The 17029-nt window shown below is 37.0% G+C and overlaps 1 protein-coding gene and 1 pseudogene across 4 annotated transcripts in view; both read left to right on the top strand.

The window, feature by feature from the left end:
• The window catches only part of SEC23IP (SEC23 interacting protein), a 58187-nt gene that overhangs the window by 8664 nt on the left and 32494 nt on the right, over positions 1 to 17029 (top strand). For all 4 annotated transcript variants that reach the window (XM_058298278.2, XM_058298280.1, XM_058298282.1 and 1 more), the window contains exons 3-11: positions 1852 to 2074; positions 3383 to 3576; positions 5337 to 5426; positions 7579 to 7699; positions 8848 to 8937; positions 10220 to 10361; positions 11962 to 12170; positions 12906 to 13024; positions 13452 to 13604. In XM_058298278.2, coding sequence (XP_058154261.1) covers positions 1852 to 2074; positions 3383 to 3576; positions 5337 to 5426; positions 7579 to 7699; positions 8848 to 8937; positions 10220 to 10361; positions 11962 to 12170; positions 12906 to 13024; positions 13452 to 13604 — 1341 coding nt within the window. The remainder of the gene's footprint in view (positions 1 to 1851; positions 2075 to 3382; positions 3577 to 5336; positions 5427 to 7578; positions 7700 to 8847; positions 8938 to 10219; positions 10362 to 11961; positions 12171 to 12905; positions 13025 to 13451; positions 13605 to 17029) is intronic.
• On the top strand, positions 13615 to 14706 carry LOC111766446 (polycomb group RING finger protein 5-like; annotated as a pseudogene).

The raw sequence follows: 17029 nt of genomic DNA, 5'->3' as shown, positions 1-17029 counted from the left end.
CCTTTAACGTAGATTTGCCTTTTACTCCATTTTTAAAATCATTTCACTCTATTAACATTTTACTCCATTTGTTTTATAATTTGTGCATATATACACTCTCACCTGTCTGCCCACCCATGCTCTTTTTTTCTCCCTCTCTCCTCCTCTCCTTCCCTCCCTCTCTACATATACCCACACACACACACATAAATATGGAAGCATTTGAAGGTCAGTTAAATACATTATGACTCTTCTCAATACTTTAGTGTATACGTCTTACAAATAGCGATATTCTTTTATATAACAACAGCACAGTTATCAACCTCAATAAATTTTTTTAAAGATTTATTTTATTCCCTGTGCCCCCCTTTGTCCCCGCCCCCCCCCCCCCCACTCTCTGTGTCCATTCGCTGTGCGTTCCTCTGTGTCAGCTTCTATTCTCATTAGGTGGCTCTGGGAACTGATCATGGGACCTTCCAGACTGAGAGAGGTGATCTTTCTCTTGTACCACCTCAGTTCCCTGGTCTGCTATGTCTTCCTATGTCTCTCCTCTGTGTCTTTTGTTCTGTCATCTTGCTGTGACAGCTTTCTCCGTGTTGGCCGGCACTCCTGTGTGGGGTAGCAATTCCCACGTGGGCCAGCTCACCATGTGGACCAGCTTGCCTTCACCAGGAGGCCCTGGGCATCAAACCCTGGACCCTCCATATGGTATATGGGAGCCCAGCTGCTTGAGCCACATCCATTTCCTTCAACTTCAATAAATTTAACTTTGATAACACTTCCAAATGATTATTAATTAAAAAAATAAATAATTATATTCTGATTTTTAAAGAAAACTTGAAAAATGCAGAATGGTCAAGTGAATAAAAATCCACCCATAGATAATCCCTGTTTTCATTGTTCTGTATCTTTTCTCTAGGCAAACGTTGCAAGGTGCATGTTGTTTTATAATCTGTTTTTTTCTGAACCTGATTTAGATGTAATGATTTCTTTCTAATGCATTATTTTTAATGGCTCTAGAGAGTTTCAGCATTTGAATAAAGTTACTGTTAGACATTTAGATTATTTATAGTTTTACTATTAAAACTAGTAGAATGTACATCCTTGTAGGTAAGTTTTTCCTCATTTTTATAATCATATCTTTAGGATAAAAATTTAGAAATGGAAGGGGTGAGTCAAGATATAAGGACATATTGAAGGTTAAATAAACCATACAAGACATTGCTATGTTGGTTTCTATAAAGTTGGTGGTTTACTTTGGCATAAAAAAGACTGTTACTTAAATAGTTGATTTTGGGTTTTGTTAGATTAAAAAAAAAATTACAATTGCTTTGGGCCTAGTTATTAAACTAAATAGGGAAGTGGACTTGGCCCAATGGTGAGGGTGTCCGCCTACAACATGGGAGGTCTGCGGTTCAAATCCCGGGCCTCCTTGACCCATGTGGAGCTGGCCCATGCGCAGTGCTGATGCGTGCAAGGAGTGCGGTGCCACACGGGTGTCCCCCACATAGGGGAGCCCCACGCACAAGGAGTGCGCCCCATTAGGAGAGCCGCCCAGTGCGACAGAAAGTGCAGCCTGCCCAAGAATGGTGCTGCCCACGTGGAGTGCTGACAAAACAAGTTGATGCAACAAAAAGAAACACAGATTCCTGGTGCCGCTGATAAGAAAAGCAATCACAGGAGAGTGGACAACTAGAGGGGAAGGGAAGAGAAATAAAGTAAATCTTTAAAAAAAAAACAACAAAAAACTAAATAGCTATCCAGAAATATATGTAGGATAATTATTAGTAATATCAGATTTTGAATCTGAAGCATGTACAGAATTGTCCTTTTGGACAAGCCTGATGGTCTTAACTTTTTTGCCTCCTCCAGATTCCTTCTTCAGTGCAGTCAGTGCTGCCCCCATCAGCACAGCAACAGGCATTTGCCAGGCCTCCGGGTCCATCTGTACAAGCGCCATCTCCTTTTTTACTTCAAAACCAATATGAATCTATTCAGCCCCACTGGTTTTACTGCAAGGAGGTAGAACACAAACAACTCTGGATGCCTTTCAGTGTGTTTGACTCTATGAATCTTGAAGAAATCTATAATTCAGGTAAGTACTGGTTATGCAACCTCTTGTATGAGATTTGAAGAAGAGAAGAAATATGAAGAATGTTTTATCCATGTCCTAGTTTTTGTGAATATCAGATTCCTTAATCCTTGTAGACCCTACTAGACTCTGTACCTTAAGATGCTAATACTGATAAAGTTCAGCTTTACCTGAGCAAGGTATTTGAAGAAATGTTTTAGTAATTTCCTTCATTGTTTAAAGGTCTTTTAAGTCAGAGTAATTCATATATTCTAGATTTGAATTTCCCTATTTTTCTTATTCATTTTTTTTTAATGAGGTATATAAAAGCATTTTCTGTGGAACTCTTGCTTCTAGAGATAAAGTGAAAAAAGTGTTCCTTATGCAGATAGAGTTTTGGAAATGCTGCTTACTAAATCTACTTCTTGGAGAGTGACAAGTACATGGGAGCATGTTAAGGCTCTAAGTCCTGCAGTATAAAAATTATTTATTTGTTTATCTTAATATTATTTGATAATAGTACTTTAAAAATCACCTATTAATGTCCCTTAGAAACAATTTATGGAGTATTGCTATAAGTAGATATTACTCCTTTGATTAAAAAATATCTACCAGTTGTTTTAATTATTTTATGATAAATAAAAACATTTTTTATTAGAGAAGTTGTAGGTTTACGGAAAAATCATGCAGAAAATAACAGAGTTCACTTGTACCACCACCCCACAGTTTTTCCTATTAACATTTTGCATTAGTGTGGTGCCTTTTTTACAATTGATGAAACAATATAATTATACTCTTAACTATGGGCTATAGTTTACATTAGGGTTCACTGTGTTGTACAGTCCTATTTTTTAAAAAATTTGTATTCTAGTATACAAATTTATAGGTATAACATAAAATTGCCACGTTTAACCACAGTTCAGTGGTGTTAATTATATTCATAGTGTTTTGCTACCATCACCAACATCTGTTGCCAAAACTGTTCTGTCTCCTCAAACAGAAACTGCCTGCCAATTAAGCATTAACCCCCCTTTCCGTATTCTGGCCCTGGTATACTGTTTTCTAGTTTCTGACACTATGAATTTACTTATTCTAATTATTTTGTGTCAGTAAGATATGATCATATGTTTTTAAATTTTGCCTTAGTTATTTCTTTTCCACTTCAGAAGAGTCATAATTTTTAGCAGCACAGATTAATTTAAAATTTCTGTTTTAAACAAAAATGAGCTTAGTTCTTTGTCTTTAGGGATCAACTAGTAACTGTATTTATTATGGATTATTTATACACACGCTTTTTAACTGCTGGGTTAAATTGTGGACTTCATGCTCTAGTCCAGCCAGACCCTGAGAGTGTGGTTCTGGGGACGGATGGAGGGCGTTATGATGTTTACCTTTATGACCGAACAAGGAAAGCTGTGTACTGGGAAGAAGAGCCAGCTGAAGTGAGACGCTGCACTTGGTTTTACAAGGGTGATACAGATAGCAGATTTATTCCCTATACGGAGGAGTTCAGTGAAAAACTGGAGGTATGTGTGTTTTATTTGTGTATGCATTTCTTTAAAGAAATATAAGCCCAGTGTACATTGGGGCTTCATGTAAAACCACATACTAGGAAACTGACTTTATTACAAGAGAGCCTGTCTTGATCCTCTTCCCAAGGAAGGTTGCTTTTTAAGTGGTAGTCATTCATGAAGTGCTAAGTTGTCACAGGGGACCTGAGTGCTTTATTGTCCTGAGGCCTCAGTGTCTAAAGGTAGAATGTATTTTACAGTACATCACAAATCTAATCAGGTGCCTGTATCAAAACTTCAAAAGACCTTAGGCTGCTGGGATTTGTTGTTGACAACAGATGCCATGCATGTGGCCATTTTTCAAATTAATACTCAACAAAAGCCCTGAAATTAACCTTTGATTTGTGAAAATAAATAGAATAAGAACAAATGTCATGAGACTTTTGGCCCTTTTAAAACCTTTGGTAGGATCCTGCTGGAGATATGATGTCCTAAGCGTGAATGTTTTGTTTTTTTTTATTATGAAGCCAATGTATATACTTTCAAGTCTAAACACTTAATTGAAAGTATATACTATATCTTAAAGACATTTGATCATATAAGGTGACACAGGCTTTGGAAGTGGGATTTCTTTTTATGTACTGACTACCAACAGAATGTAGCTCTTTGTAACCTAGGTAGATCTTTCCTCCTGTTCAGCTGCTTCCAAGAAATCCAAACCAGGCCAGGGAGGAGGCAGAGGAGCTTAGGAAGTGAGAAAACCAATGACAGAAGAGAACAATACACCAGCAGAACTGCAGGTTACAAGGGGGAAAAATCAATAAAAGATAGGCATGAATTTTATGGTGGGAAAAAAATCACAAAACAAAATTAGCCATAAAAGATAACCTTAATAAATAGAACTAAATATTATGTTTATGTATGTACAGTCTCAATACCATTGAGATATCAGTTCTTCACAAATTATTTTATAAATTTTATGTAATCCCAATAGAATGCATTAGGATTATTGCTAAAATTTGCAAATGGCTCCTAAATTTGTATAGATCAAGGATCAGTACCATTTTGGAGATTGACATGAGGAAACTTGCTGTGTCAGACAAGACTTAATACAGGTTGAAAGGAAGTATGAAGAAGTGAAAATAATTCCTAGGGTGGTGAAACTTTTTTTTCTTTAAACATTTTTGTTGGTGATGTTGCTTTTAACTATTATAAATAAATATGTTCAAAAATTTAAAAAAAGGTAAAGCGAGGAAGAGAGTCAGACGGACAGAGGCTGATGGAGAGGAATTGTTACTGATTGCCCAGAAGACAAAAAAAAAAAGACTTCCGTATTAACATGGTTGCCAAATAATCACTGTTGCTAATTTAAAAAATACTTCTTTTTGGCCAGTGGATGTTCCCCTTCAGACTTTTGCTTTATAGAAGGTAGAGTAGGATATGTGGAAGAAGAGTAAGGAAATGATTGAATGGTCAAGGCTTTGGAGTTAGAAAGTCCTTGGTGGGACTAAAGCACAGTTCTACCATTACTGCTCTCTGGTTGTGCATCTGTGTTCTAAATCTTCTAAACCCTGGTTTTCTCCTTTATAAAATGGGAGTAATATTATGTAGGAGTGATTGAGAATAATTAATTAAATGAGGTAATGTATGTAAAGTGATCAGCACAGTATTGTTATTTTTATCACCATATTTATTATTGTCATTTTCTTTCATTCTTCCTCTCAGTGTGATAAAGGTTTGTAATATTGGGTTATATGTTGTTTCCAATATTACAGGCTGAATATAAAAAAGCTGTAACCACTAATCAGTGGCACCGCAGATTAGAGTTTCCCAGTGGAGAGACAATTGTTATGCACAATCCGAAGGTAATGTGACTGTTTAAGATATTAAAGTGTTAGGTTTCTTTTTTTTTTTTTTTAGGAGGTACTAGGGATTGAACCCAGGACCTTGTACATGGGAATAGGCACTCAACCACTGAGATGTATCTGCTCCTCAGGTTTCTTTTTTTAATTTAATTTTTAAAATTTTAATATTTTAAACTCTATCATCCATCCATCTACCCACCCATCTACCCACCCACCTACCCATACATCCGTTCATCCATCCATCCACCCATTTGAACCTGGGACCTAATATGTGGGAAGCAGGTGCTCAACTATACCCACTCCCCTTAAGTTTCTTTCTTTTTTTTCCCACTTTTTTTTAATTGTCTTTTTTTCTTTAAAGATACGTACATCACACAAAATGTTATATTAAAAAATGTAAGAGGTACCCATATACCCCACTCCTCCCACATCAACAACGTCTTTTATCAGTGTGGCATATTCATTGCATTTGATGAATACATTTTGGAACTCTGCTACACCACATGGAGTGTGCTTTACATTGTAGTTCACGCGCTCCCCCAGTCCATTCAGTAGGTTATGGCAGGATATACAGTGTCCTGCATCTGTCCCTTGCAGTATCATTCAGGGCAACTCCAAGTCCCGAAAATGCCCCAATATTACACTCTTCTTCCCTCTCTCTGTCCTCAGCAACCCCCATGGTCACTGTCTCCACATCAGTGGCACAATTTCTTCCATTGCTAGAGTCACAATAATTCTATAGTAGAACACCAGCAAGTCCACTGTAATCCATATTTCATTCCTCCATCCTGAGGACCCTGAGATGGCAATGCCCGCTCCACCTCTAAATTGAGAGGGGGCTTAGATCCCACATGGCTGACGGATGGGATTCTCTTGATTGCAGTTGTAGACTCTCAGTTCCCTGGTGTGGTGGTTGACCATCCTTAAGTTTCTTTTTAATAGTTATTTTGCTGGATGTATTTGATAACCTCTGCAGTGGGGAATATATTAATAACAGGAGCTTTTAAAATCACTTACTGTAGTTCAGGTTGTTTATGGAAACAAAACAATTTAAATTTTTTCCCATTAAGTTTCTATTTATGGCAACATGTTAGCTGAAGCTTAGTGTGCACCGTAAGTTGCTTGATAAATTTTTGCCCTTGATCAGGGGTTGGCAGAATGTTCTGTAAAGGACCAGAGAACAAATATTTAAGGCTTTGTAGGACAGGCAGTGGGTCACAACTCAATTCTGCCATTGTAGTGTAAAAGTAGACATGAATAATACATAAGTCAATGGGTGTGGCTGTTCCAGTAAAACTTTATTTACAAAAACAAGCCATAGACTGGATTTGGGCTTGACCCCCTGGCCTTGATGATGGTTTGTTTTTTTAACCTTTGAAGTAAAAATGTGTCCTTCCTCTTTTTATCTGTATTGTCTCCATGAACTTTTCTTGTTCTGTACCCTCCCCCTTTTTAAAAAATATTGATTAGTGGTATTGTATTCTGATTCTTTCATTTACCAAGCTCTCTAAGGTCCAGGTTCCTTACCTGTAATAATATTTACCTCCTAGAGTCATATTTTAGAGGAAGTGATTTATGTGGAAGTGTTTAGCACATGGCAGCTTCTTAGAACATAGTTTTCTTTTCACAGGAGTGTATGAAGAGAGAACAAAAATAACCCATAACCTTATTACCTCTAAATCCTTATTGATAAGTAAAATAAAAACATACTCATAGGCCAACAAACTATAAATGGTATAAAAAGGTATTAAATGAAAAATAAAAACCTTTCCCTGAATTTGGCTATTTAAAGACTTTTGCTTTACATGTTTTTATAAAAGACCTCTCTGTTGCAGGTAACTTTTCCTTAATTTTTTATGCATAAACTTGGATTTTTATATTAGATTCTTAAATCGAGATATACTACTGATTTAGTTGTATTATATTATAACATAAGCATTGAAAATAATGGTATTGATTTGCTTGGCTTTAATGGTTAATAAGCTCTGGCAGGCCTCTTATAAATTGACTTTGGGAGAATAGTACTGATACTTGATCTATAAACTATCCTTACTACCAATTAGTCTATTGTGTATTTTAATTAATGATGTAGCCCACAATGGGAAATAATTTGTTCATGAGTTTGTCATAATCCTACTGTTGTTTCTTGAAGGTTATTGTTCAGTTCCAGCCTTCCTCAGTGCCAGATGAATGGGGAACCACCCAAGATGGACAGACAAGGCCCAGGGTTGTAAAACGTGGAATTGATGATAGCCTTGATGAAATTCCCGATGGTGTGTATGGTTTGTTTAGGACTGAGGTGCAATTTAGTTTTCTCTATTTTAGTACCATTCTTTTGAATGATGAAACAGAAATACAGTTATTAAAATTACCTGCCAGGATGTACAGAAATCAGCCAGTTTTGTACATATCTTTCTTTTTACATTTATTACTTTGACACCTTTATTTTTAAATTTTGAGTTCTGTTGAAGATAGAAAAACTATTTAGTATTATTTCTAAGATATGTATTGTTGCCTAAAAGCACTTTGCTGTTGAAACAAGGCCTCTGGCAATATTTTTGGACTTGTTTTTTCATACCTCAGCTAGTTTGTATAACTCTGGTGCAGGTGCTGGCAGACTTTTTCTGTAAAGGGTAAGATGATGAATATTTTAGGCTTTGTGGGCCTAAAATTCAGCTGGAACAACTCAATTCTGTTGTGTGAAAGCAGCTACAGACAATATGTAACCAAATGGGCCTAGCTGTGCCCCTATAAAACTCTATTTAAAAAACAGGCGGTAAGCTGGATTTAGCCCTGGGGCCATAGTTTGCCACACTCTGCTTTAGTGTAGTGCTTTGACTTCTCATACTGTGCCATTTAAAGTAAAGATTGTATTTTGACAATCATGTATATTTCATTTTGTTTCATTGCCTTATAAATGTATAAGATAAATAGGTACTTATATTATGAAATCTGAGTGAGATAACTAGAGGAGAAAAAAATAGTAGATTTACCTTGGAGGTGTTCTTCAGTGTGTCTGAATCTTACAAGTCAAGGGGAATGATTTTGGGAAAAGATTTTAAAGTTTCGTATTGGTAATTTGATTCTCCATGTAGGGTTTAGTGCCCTGCGGAGTTCTGAAAAAAAAATTAGGAGGTTATGGAGCCTGGAAGTATAGTTTCTAGTCACTATGTAGATAGCCTCTGGGAACAGAAACAGCCTGCTTCCTCCAGGTCTTGGTCTAGTTATTTGCCAGAATGGACTTTGAACTTTGTCCCTCTAATTTAGTGGAGGATAATGAGTTTCTTTGGCAAGTTTGTGGATAGCAAAAGGAATATTTAGAACATTACCATTCCATTAAAACAGAACAAAATAAATTCCCAGCATTTATTTATGTGCATATATAAGTGTTGTGTGTGTGTTTGCATCTTTATTTTTATAGGGGAAATGCCTCAGATTGACCATTTGGTGTTCATGGTACATGGCATTGGACCAGTGTGTGACTTGCGCTTTAGAAGCATTATTGAATGTGGTAAGTGTTAGTAGATTTTATTTCATAGAATGAATTGAGAACAAAAAGAGTTTCAGTGTTCATTTTTAGGATAGTTCTTAGGTCTAAGCTTCTTGCCTCTGAAGAAGCAGGTCTGTAGAAGCAGGTTTAAATGATCAGTGGGAAAAATTACTTTGTGCTTGATTTGCTCTTATGACATATCTAACTTAGAAAATCTTAGATGCTGACAAATTAGAAGGGATCATGGAAACAATTCAGTCTAGGCTTTTTGACAAACAACCTCTGTCTGAGCACTTCCAGCAACTGAACTTATTCACAGTGAGGTTTAGTTGTGAGAGATTGTTCAATGAGACTATGAATCTGCTAGGTTTACTTAGATTTTTGAAGTTTTATGTTTATGTTTTATGTAAGAATAGTTCATATTTATTGTATACTTGATATTTGGCAAGTACCTTGCATATATTATATCATTATCTTAACAAACCTTTGGGTATAGGAGCTATTATTATTATTTTTTAAGATTTATTTTATTTCTCTCCCCCTCCCCCCGCCGTTATATGATCTCTACGTCCATTCGCTGTGTATTCTTCTACACCCACTTGCATTATCAAGTGGCACTGGGAAACTGCGTCTCTTTTTTTTGTTGCATCATCTTGCTGCGTCAGCTCTCCATGTGTGCGCCACTGATCCTGGGCTGGCTGTGCTTTTTTCACGCGGGGCAGCTCTCCTTGCAGGGTGCATACCTTGTGCGTGGGGCACCCCTATTCAGGGATGCCCCTGCGTGGCATGGCACTCCTTGTGTGCGGCAGCACTGCGTGTGGACCAGCTTACCATACGGGTCAGGAGGCCCTGGGGATCCAACTGTGGACCCTCCATATGGTAGACCGATGCTCTAGCAGTTGAGCCACGTCCGCTTCCTGGTGCTATTATTATTATTATCCCATTTTTAAGTGAGGAACTGAGGCTCAGAGGGGTCAAGTCACCTCTTCTTGTCACAGTCAGTAGGTGGTAGGACAGAAATCCTTAAGCAGGTAGTTTGACTCTAGAGTCTGCCCACAGTATCATGCTGCCTTCTAGCATCATAGCTTAACCAATGTTTTTCACTTACAAAGAACTTCGTAAAGGTTGGTTATCTTTTTTTATGGATCTTGTCTTCATTTTTCTTTTTTTGGAAAAGTTAACTTTAGGTTATAAGAAATACTGGCATATTTGAGGTAATTGCTAACTAGCTATTATGCTAGGACAATTTCATCAGTTTAATTTATCTTACAACCTAATTGTTTGTTTGTTTGTGTTTCTGAAGTGGATGATTTTAGGGTGGTTTCTCTCAAATTGCTGCAGACACATTTCAAGAAATCTTTAGATGATCAGAAAGTAAGCAGAGTGGAATTCCTTCCAGTTCATTGGCATAGTTCCTTGGGTGGGGATGCCACGGGTGTTGACAGGTTTGTGAATTTTGGTAACTTATTTCTCAGATTAGTTCAACGTAAGATTCAAAATTTAAACCCATAATTTGAAATAGTTTATTATGACATTAACCAATGCATTTCTTATTTTATTGAATACCTGCTCAGACACATGTTTAAATACTGTTTAGTTTGTATGTGTGTGTATGTGTGTATGTATTTTAAACTTGTTTCTATTGTAAATATTTCAGAGCGTCTAAAAGAGTTAAGCCAGTTTTATTTTGGGGGGGCTATTTTTTTTTTTAATTAAATTGTCTTTTTTTTGTTTAAGATACATAGATCACAAAAAATTAAGCCAGTTTTAAAATACTATTCTAATGGTTTAGAAGGCAGCTATTAGGACAATGCAAAGTATACTAGAGAAAAAGCAATAAAGGATAAGGTCTTATTTATAAGAAGATAATACATACAAGACAATTTATGAAGAATAGTATTTTTTAGGTAAAATTTGTAGTATAAGATATGATTATGGTTGTTAAGTTTTATATAAATGAGCTGATGGTCAAATCTTATACTGTATTTTAAGGCATACTGAATGACTTGTGTAAGTGAGTGCAACTATTTCTAGAAAATATACACAGATTGGGGAGAATGAAAATTTAAGAATTTTAAAAACAAAGTCTCATGGTTATACCATAGATTGTACACTTTGGATGGATTTATGCTTTATTAATATGTATCAATAAAATTGATTTGTTTAAAAAATGTATCAGACTTATACTGTATTTTTTAAAACTTGTTCCTATTGTAAATATTTAAGAGAAGTTCAGAAATTTAAACCAGTTTCAAAATACTCGTCTAATTTAGAGTGGTTTCTAGGGGGCTCTATTCTATATACTGTAGGATATTTAGTGCCATCCCTAGCCTCCTCTACTAGATAACAGTAACAACACCCCTTCTTCCCCATTTTGACAATCAAATATATCTCCAGTTGTGCCAAATGTCCCCTGGGATGCAAAATTGCCCCTCATTGAGAACCACTGATTTTAGATGCTCTTGGCAGGCCAGTTCCATGATGTGTGCGTGGCAGACCATTCAACATCCTTAGTCTTTGCCCCCTGAATGCCAGAAGCACTTATGAGGCACCATGACAACTGAAAATGCCCCTGCATAGTTTTGAATGCTCCCAGTTGAGAACTACGGATTTAGGTAATACTTGTGCTGGAACATGGAGCTAATAACATTCTCAAATCAAGAAGGGTTTCCATTCTCTGTAGCTCCTTTCTTTCTCTTTGTTACGTTCTCTATTATCTTTTCTACCCATGATTTTTATCAGGTATCCTGATTTTCAGTTATTTGAAAGAAAAATAGGTTAATCTTTCTCCTTGAAAAGTAAAATTAAAGTCTCTTTAAATGTCTTATTTTATATAATATAACTCATCAGTGAATTCCCAAAGGCATAGTACTGTTATAGGCACAAATAACTTTTTTGCTTTATCTTGGTTTATCAACTCATAATTATTCTGTGAAGTTTTCTTTAACTCAGTATTTTTGGGAATCAAAATCTAAATGTTTAAGAACCAACAGATTTAAGGTGGATACTGACTGAATATAGTTTTTTTTTTTTCTTTTTAAACAGGAATATTAAGAAGATCACTTTACCAAGTATTGGTCGGTTCCGTCACTTTACCAATGAAACCTTGCTAGATGTTTTATTTTACAATAGCCCCACCTACTGTCAGACAATTGTGGAAAAAGTGGGAATGGAGATAAACCGTCTGCATGCGCTCTTCATGAGTCGGAACCCAGACTTCAAAGGAAGGGTCTCTGTTGCTGGTCATAGTTTAGGTAAAAACTGTCAAATATGCGCTTGAAACATAATTTTTCTTGAGCCATCATTGCTTTCAGTGTGTGTGACATTGCTAGTATAAGATTTAACATTATAGAAATTAAGTGTTCTAAAACTTAGAAGTTAATACTTTTTGTTCAAATTCTGCCTTTGTTATTCACCTTAATATTACCTAGGAATGGTTTATATTTTATTTTTTTAAATTTTTAAAAATTTATTTATTTATTTAATCCCCCCCCCCATTGTCTGTTCTCTGTGTCTATTTGCTGCGTCTTGTTTCTTTGTCCGCTTCTGTTGTCGTCAGCGGCTGGGGAAGTGTGGGCGGTGCCATTCCTGGGCAGGCTGCACTTTCTTTCGCGCTGGGCGGCTCTCCTTACGGGCGCACTCCTTGCGCGTGGGGCTCCCCTACGCGGGGGACACCCCTGCGTGGCAGGGCACTCCTTGCGCGCATCAGCACTGTGCATGGGCCAGCTCCACATGGGTCAAGGAGGTCCGGGGTTTGAACCACAGACCTCCCATGTGGTAGATGGACGCCCTAACCACTGGGCCAAGTCCATTTCCCTCTGCTTTATATTTTACCTTACGGTGTTTGATAAAGCAAGAATACTGATTATGAAATTTATCATCTATCTTTTGTATGACTTCTACCTATGAACTTTGAAAATGATGAGAGGAGAATTTAGTGTTATAAAAGCATTTGGTACATTACTAAGCAGAATGCTTCTTTTTCTTAGGTTCTTTGATATTGTTTGATATACTGTCTAATCAAAAAGATTTGAATTTATCAAAGTCTCCTGGGCCTCTTGCTGTTGCTAATGGAGTTGTGAAGCAGCCACCTTTTCAAGAAAAGCAGGTATGTCTACATGTGGCCTAATTAACATTTAGATTTGTAGTTGGAACAACTACAAATGAGGAAGGAACAGCTTCCCCAGTCTGAACTTATTTCCTGAAATGTTCCTGTAAAAATACTCTGAGATTTAGAAATGTAGTAGAATCATATAACTAGTTGATTGACTTTCTCATTTAACTTTTCTTCCTTATGGATTGTAAATTAATATGTAAGGAAAGATTTAAAATAAAGTAAATTATTGTAGGAAATGGAAGCCTGAGTGTAATTTATCAAATTTATATACTTTTCAGAATATTCAAACTTTGGGTGACAAAGTACCTAAAATTATGGTTTGTGTGCAGAACAAAATTAAGATTTTTCTATAAACCAGGAAAGATGTCTTATGAGAATTTTTCTGAGTTTTGTGATCTTCCTCTTTTTGTTTTTTAAGATGACTGAAGAACCAGCGCTGAATTTGGATGAATCTTGTGACCTTGACGTTGAAAATGAAGAAGTCCTAACTTTGCAAGAAACTCTGGAAGCACTTAGCCTTTCTGAATACGTTAGCACTTTTGAAAAAGAAAAGATTGATATGGAGTCTCTGGTATTGATGATAGTTTGATTAATTTTTGTTTAAAATTGTTTTTTCTTAGTATAAGATTGAAAATTAAGGGTGTTTTAGGCCTGCTCATGGTGCCCTGTTGGGCCCAAACCAAGAGGCCCTGCATAGCCGCATGCTCCTGTTTGCAGAGGGAGGGCAGACCAGCCAGGCCACACTGGGTGCTCTTTCTCTTTCACTTTTCTTCTCTCTGGGCCTGGTATGGCTACCAAAGGAAACACTTGGTGAAAGATTTCAACCTTGAATCACTTGCTATATCTGTAAAGGATCTCTGCCAAGCCAGCTATGGTGATGGAATGCTTCCATACCTTTTACAATACTTGTATTGTCCAGCACTTTTTGGATAGCAATGATCATCTAAGGGGTGGCAACCAAGTTCATGAGACAAACCCATTAGAAATGTTGAGGTTGGATAATATATTAGAAAAAACTATTTATTCTGATCTCTGAATAACTAGACAAGAAGTTGTGTTTAGATCTGAATTTTGGAAGAAAAATAAGACTCAAAAAAATGGATAAGATGATACTTCAAAAGTTGACAAACCTAAAGTAGATGAAGATAATGATGAAAAACAATATGATAAAGATTATCACAGAAGTGACTCACAAATTGTGACTCACAACCTAGATACACTTTTGAGAGTTTACATAATTGTTTACATAATGTAATGTAAACAATTACACAGTCAGGGACAGTATAGTAAAGGGTTTAATGACGAAATTCATCCAATATTCTACACGTGACTATGGGAACTATTAAAATTTTTCTAATTTTGAAATTAAAATTTCTAAGTTCTTAGGAGTTGGATGTGTTTAGCATTGGTGAAATTATGGTGAAGGCTCATACTATGGAATTCATCTACTTGACAAGCTGGCAACTAGGAAGCGAAAACTTTTGGTGTCTGAATTGCTCAGATTCACGAGTCTGTTCTCACGATGGCCCTGTTTATCCTTCATACCCCATAGTATTACAGTATTGATCAAGAATTAATTGTGGTTAGATCAAGGAGCCTAGAGCCCATTGAGGTGAATCCTATACTATTTGTTTACTCATTACAGATTGCACAGTGAAAGGTGTGTGAGCTAGAAGGACAAACTTGGATTTTAAGCGTATATATTGTCTGTCTCTAAATTATCAGTTACATCTATATTGTTTCTATTAAGAACAAACCAGGGAAGCAGATGTGGCTCCTGCCTACCACACCAGAGGTACCAGGTTTGGTTCTCGGTGCCTGAAGAAGATGAGCAAGACAGCAAGCTGATGTGACGGGCTGGCGTGGCAAGCTGATTCAACAAGATGACGCAACAAAGAGACACAGCTAGCAAATAATGAGAGACAACAAACAGGGAGCAGACGTGGTTCGAGTGATTAGGCTCCTCCTTCCCACATGGGATGGTCCTGGGTTCACTTCCCAGTGCCTCCCAAAAAGAAGACGAGGGAAATGGATGTGGCTCAAGTGATTGGGCTCTCATCTAACATGTGGGAGGTCCAAGGTTCAATTCCTGGGACCTCCTGGTGAAGGCAGTTTGGCCCACGCGGTGAGCTGGCCCATGTGGAGTGCTCTGGCCTGTGCAGTAGTGCTGGCCTGAGTGGAGAGCTGGAGCAGCAAGATGATGCAACAGAAAAAGGCACAGAGCAGAGACAATAAGAGACAGCAGACCAGGGAGATGAGGTGGCACAAGAGATTGAGTACCTCTCCCACTCTGGAAGGTCTCAGGATCGGTTCCCAGTGCCACTTAAAAGACAAGCAGGCATAGAAGAACGCACAGTGAATGGACACAGCAGACAATGGTGGTGGGGGGAATAAATCTTAAAAAAAAAAAAAGAGCACACAATGGACAGAAACTGAACACAAAACGGGTGGGGAGAGAAATAAATCCTTAAAAAAAAAAAAGAGCAAATGAAGTGCTACTCTGTTAAAAAATAAACAAAAAACTAAGATTTGGGCTCTCATATCAAAATGCATTCCAAATCAAAGATTTAAATGTTAAATAAAAAATGCAGGCAATTTTTTTTTTAGTATAATCTAGGAAGTCTTTTCTAGTATGACACAAAACTCAGAAGCCACGAAGGAAAAAAGAAAAGTATAGCAGAAGACTCAATAAACAGCATCAAAGGGGTAATGACAAATTAGGAGAAATGTTTGGAATATGCATTACAAAGGACTTATTTTTTTAATATTCAAAGCGTCTAAAAATAAGTTGTAGAAAAAATTAACCCAATAGAAATAAGCAAAACTAAGAACAGATATGGCTCACAGTAAAGGAAATAACATATGACTTCTTAACTTATGAAAACTCGTAATATGAGAAATACAAATTAAAAGTTCAATGAGATTTTTTTTTAACCTACCTGGTGGGCAAAAATAGTATGTTTGATAATGTACTATGTGGCTAGGATGAGGAGATGTAGGCACTGTTACGAGAGTAACTTGTTCTAGCTTCTATGGAGGACAGCTTTAGCAGTAGCTTTTAAAATATGAAAAGTACATACCATTGCTGGGAATATTTCTTTTTTTTTTTTTTTTTTCAGAATTCACATTTATTGAATAGCCAGTGTGATACAATCTGGAATCTCAGATTCTAAATAAATTTCACTTTTTGAACATTTGACCTGTTAGTTTTAGCACCAAGAGGCTTTGAAACAGCCCGATGTTGACCTGACAGTAGATTGCCAACCTTCTCCCACTGGCACTTTAATCTGCCTAATAACAAGTCCTTTGCTTCGGTCATTCTCTCAGGGAATGGCCTACTACCCTCCTTTGTACAGTCTGGCAAGGGTAGTGTTGATGAAGTAGTCCACACAGCTAGAGAGACAATTTTTAGTGCAAGAGTCTAGACAATTCCCTGGCTTCTCCACACACTTATCCCAACTTAGCTCCATAAAGTGATGCACCTGTGCAGTGAACTATGCCTTCTGCTGTTCACCCACCGTCAGGCGCTGTAATTCTTCTTGGTCTGCCTCACCAAGCTCTTCATTGTCCAGGAATATTTCTTATACAGGTATTCATACAAAAATTATTTACAAGAATACTTGGTGCGACATCGTTTGTAACATCAAAACCTTGGAAACACCTTCAGTATCCACCATAGGGCATTAGTTAAGCCAGTTATGGTGTGTACACATAATGGAATACCTGGCAGCTGTTGAATGAATGAGGTAGTGTTAGAGATTCTGGAGTGAAAAGATCTTTAAGATCCCTTACACGGAAAGAGCAAAGCTTAGTACATACAAACACACCCATAAAAGCATGTGGATGCTGTGTATATATAAAATATCTCTGGAAGGAGAGCAAATTGTCAGCAGTTCCTGCCAAGAGGAGAATTGGGTAGTTGAGACAGGAGTGGAGACTTGACTGTATGCTTGATTACAGCTTTTGAATTTTCTACAACATGCATGTATTTTCTGT

Source organism: Dasypus novemcinctus, chromosome 6 (assembly GCF_030445035.2).
Source record: "Dasypus novemcinctus isolate mDasNov1 chromosome 6, mDasNov1.1.hap2, whole genome shotgun sequence".
In the NCBI taxonomy this organism is placed as follows: Eukaryota; Metazoa; Chordata; class Mammalia; order Cingulata; family Dasypodidae; genus Dasypus; species Dasypus novemcinctus.
This window is presented reverse-complemented; position numbering and strand designations above follow the sequence as displayed.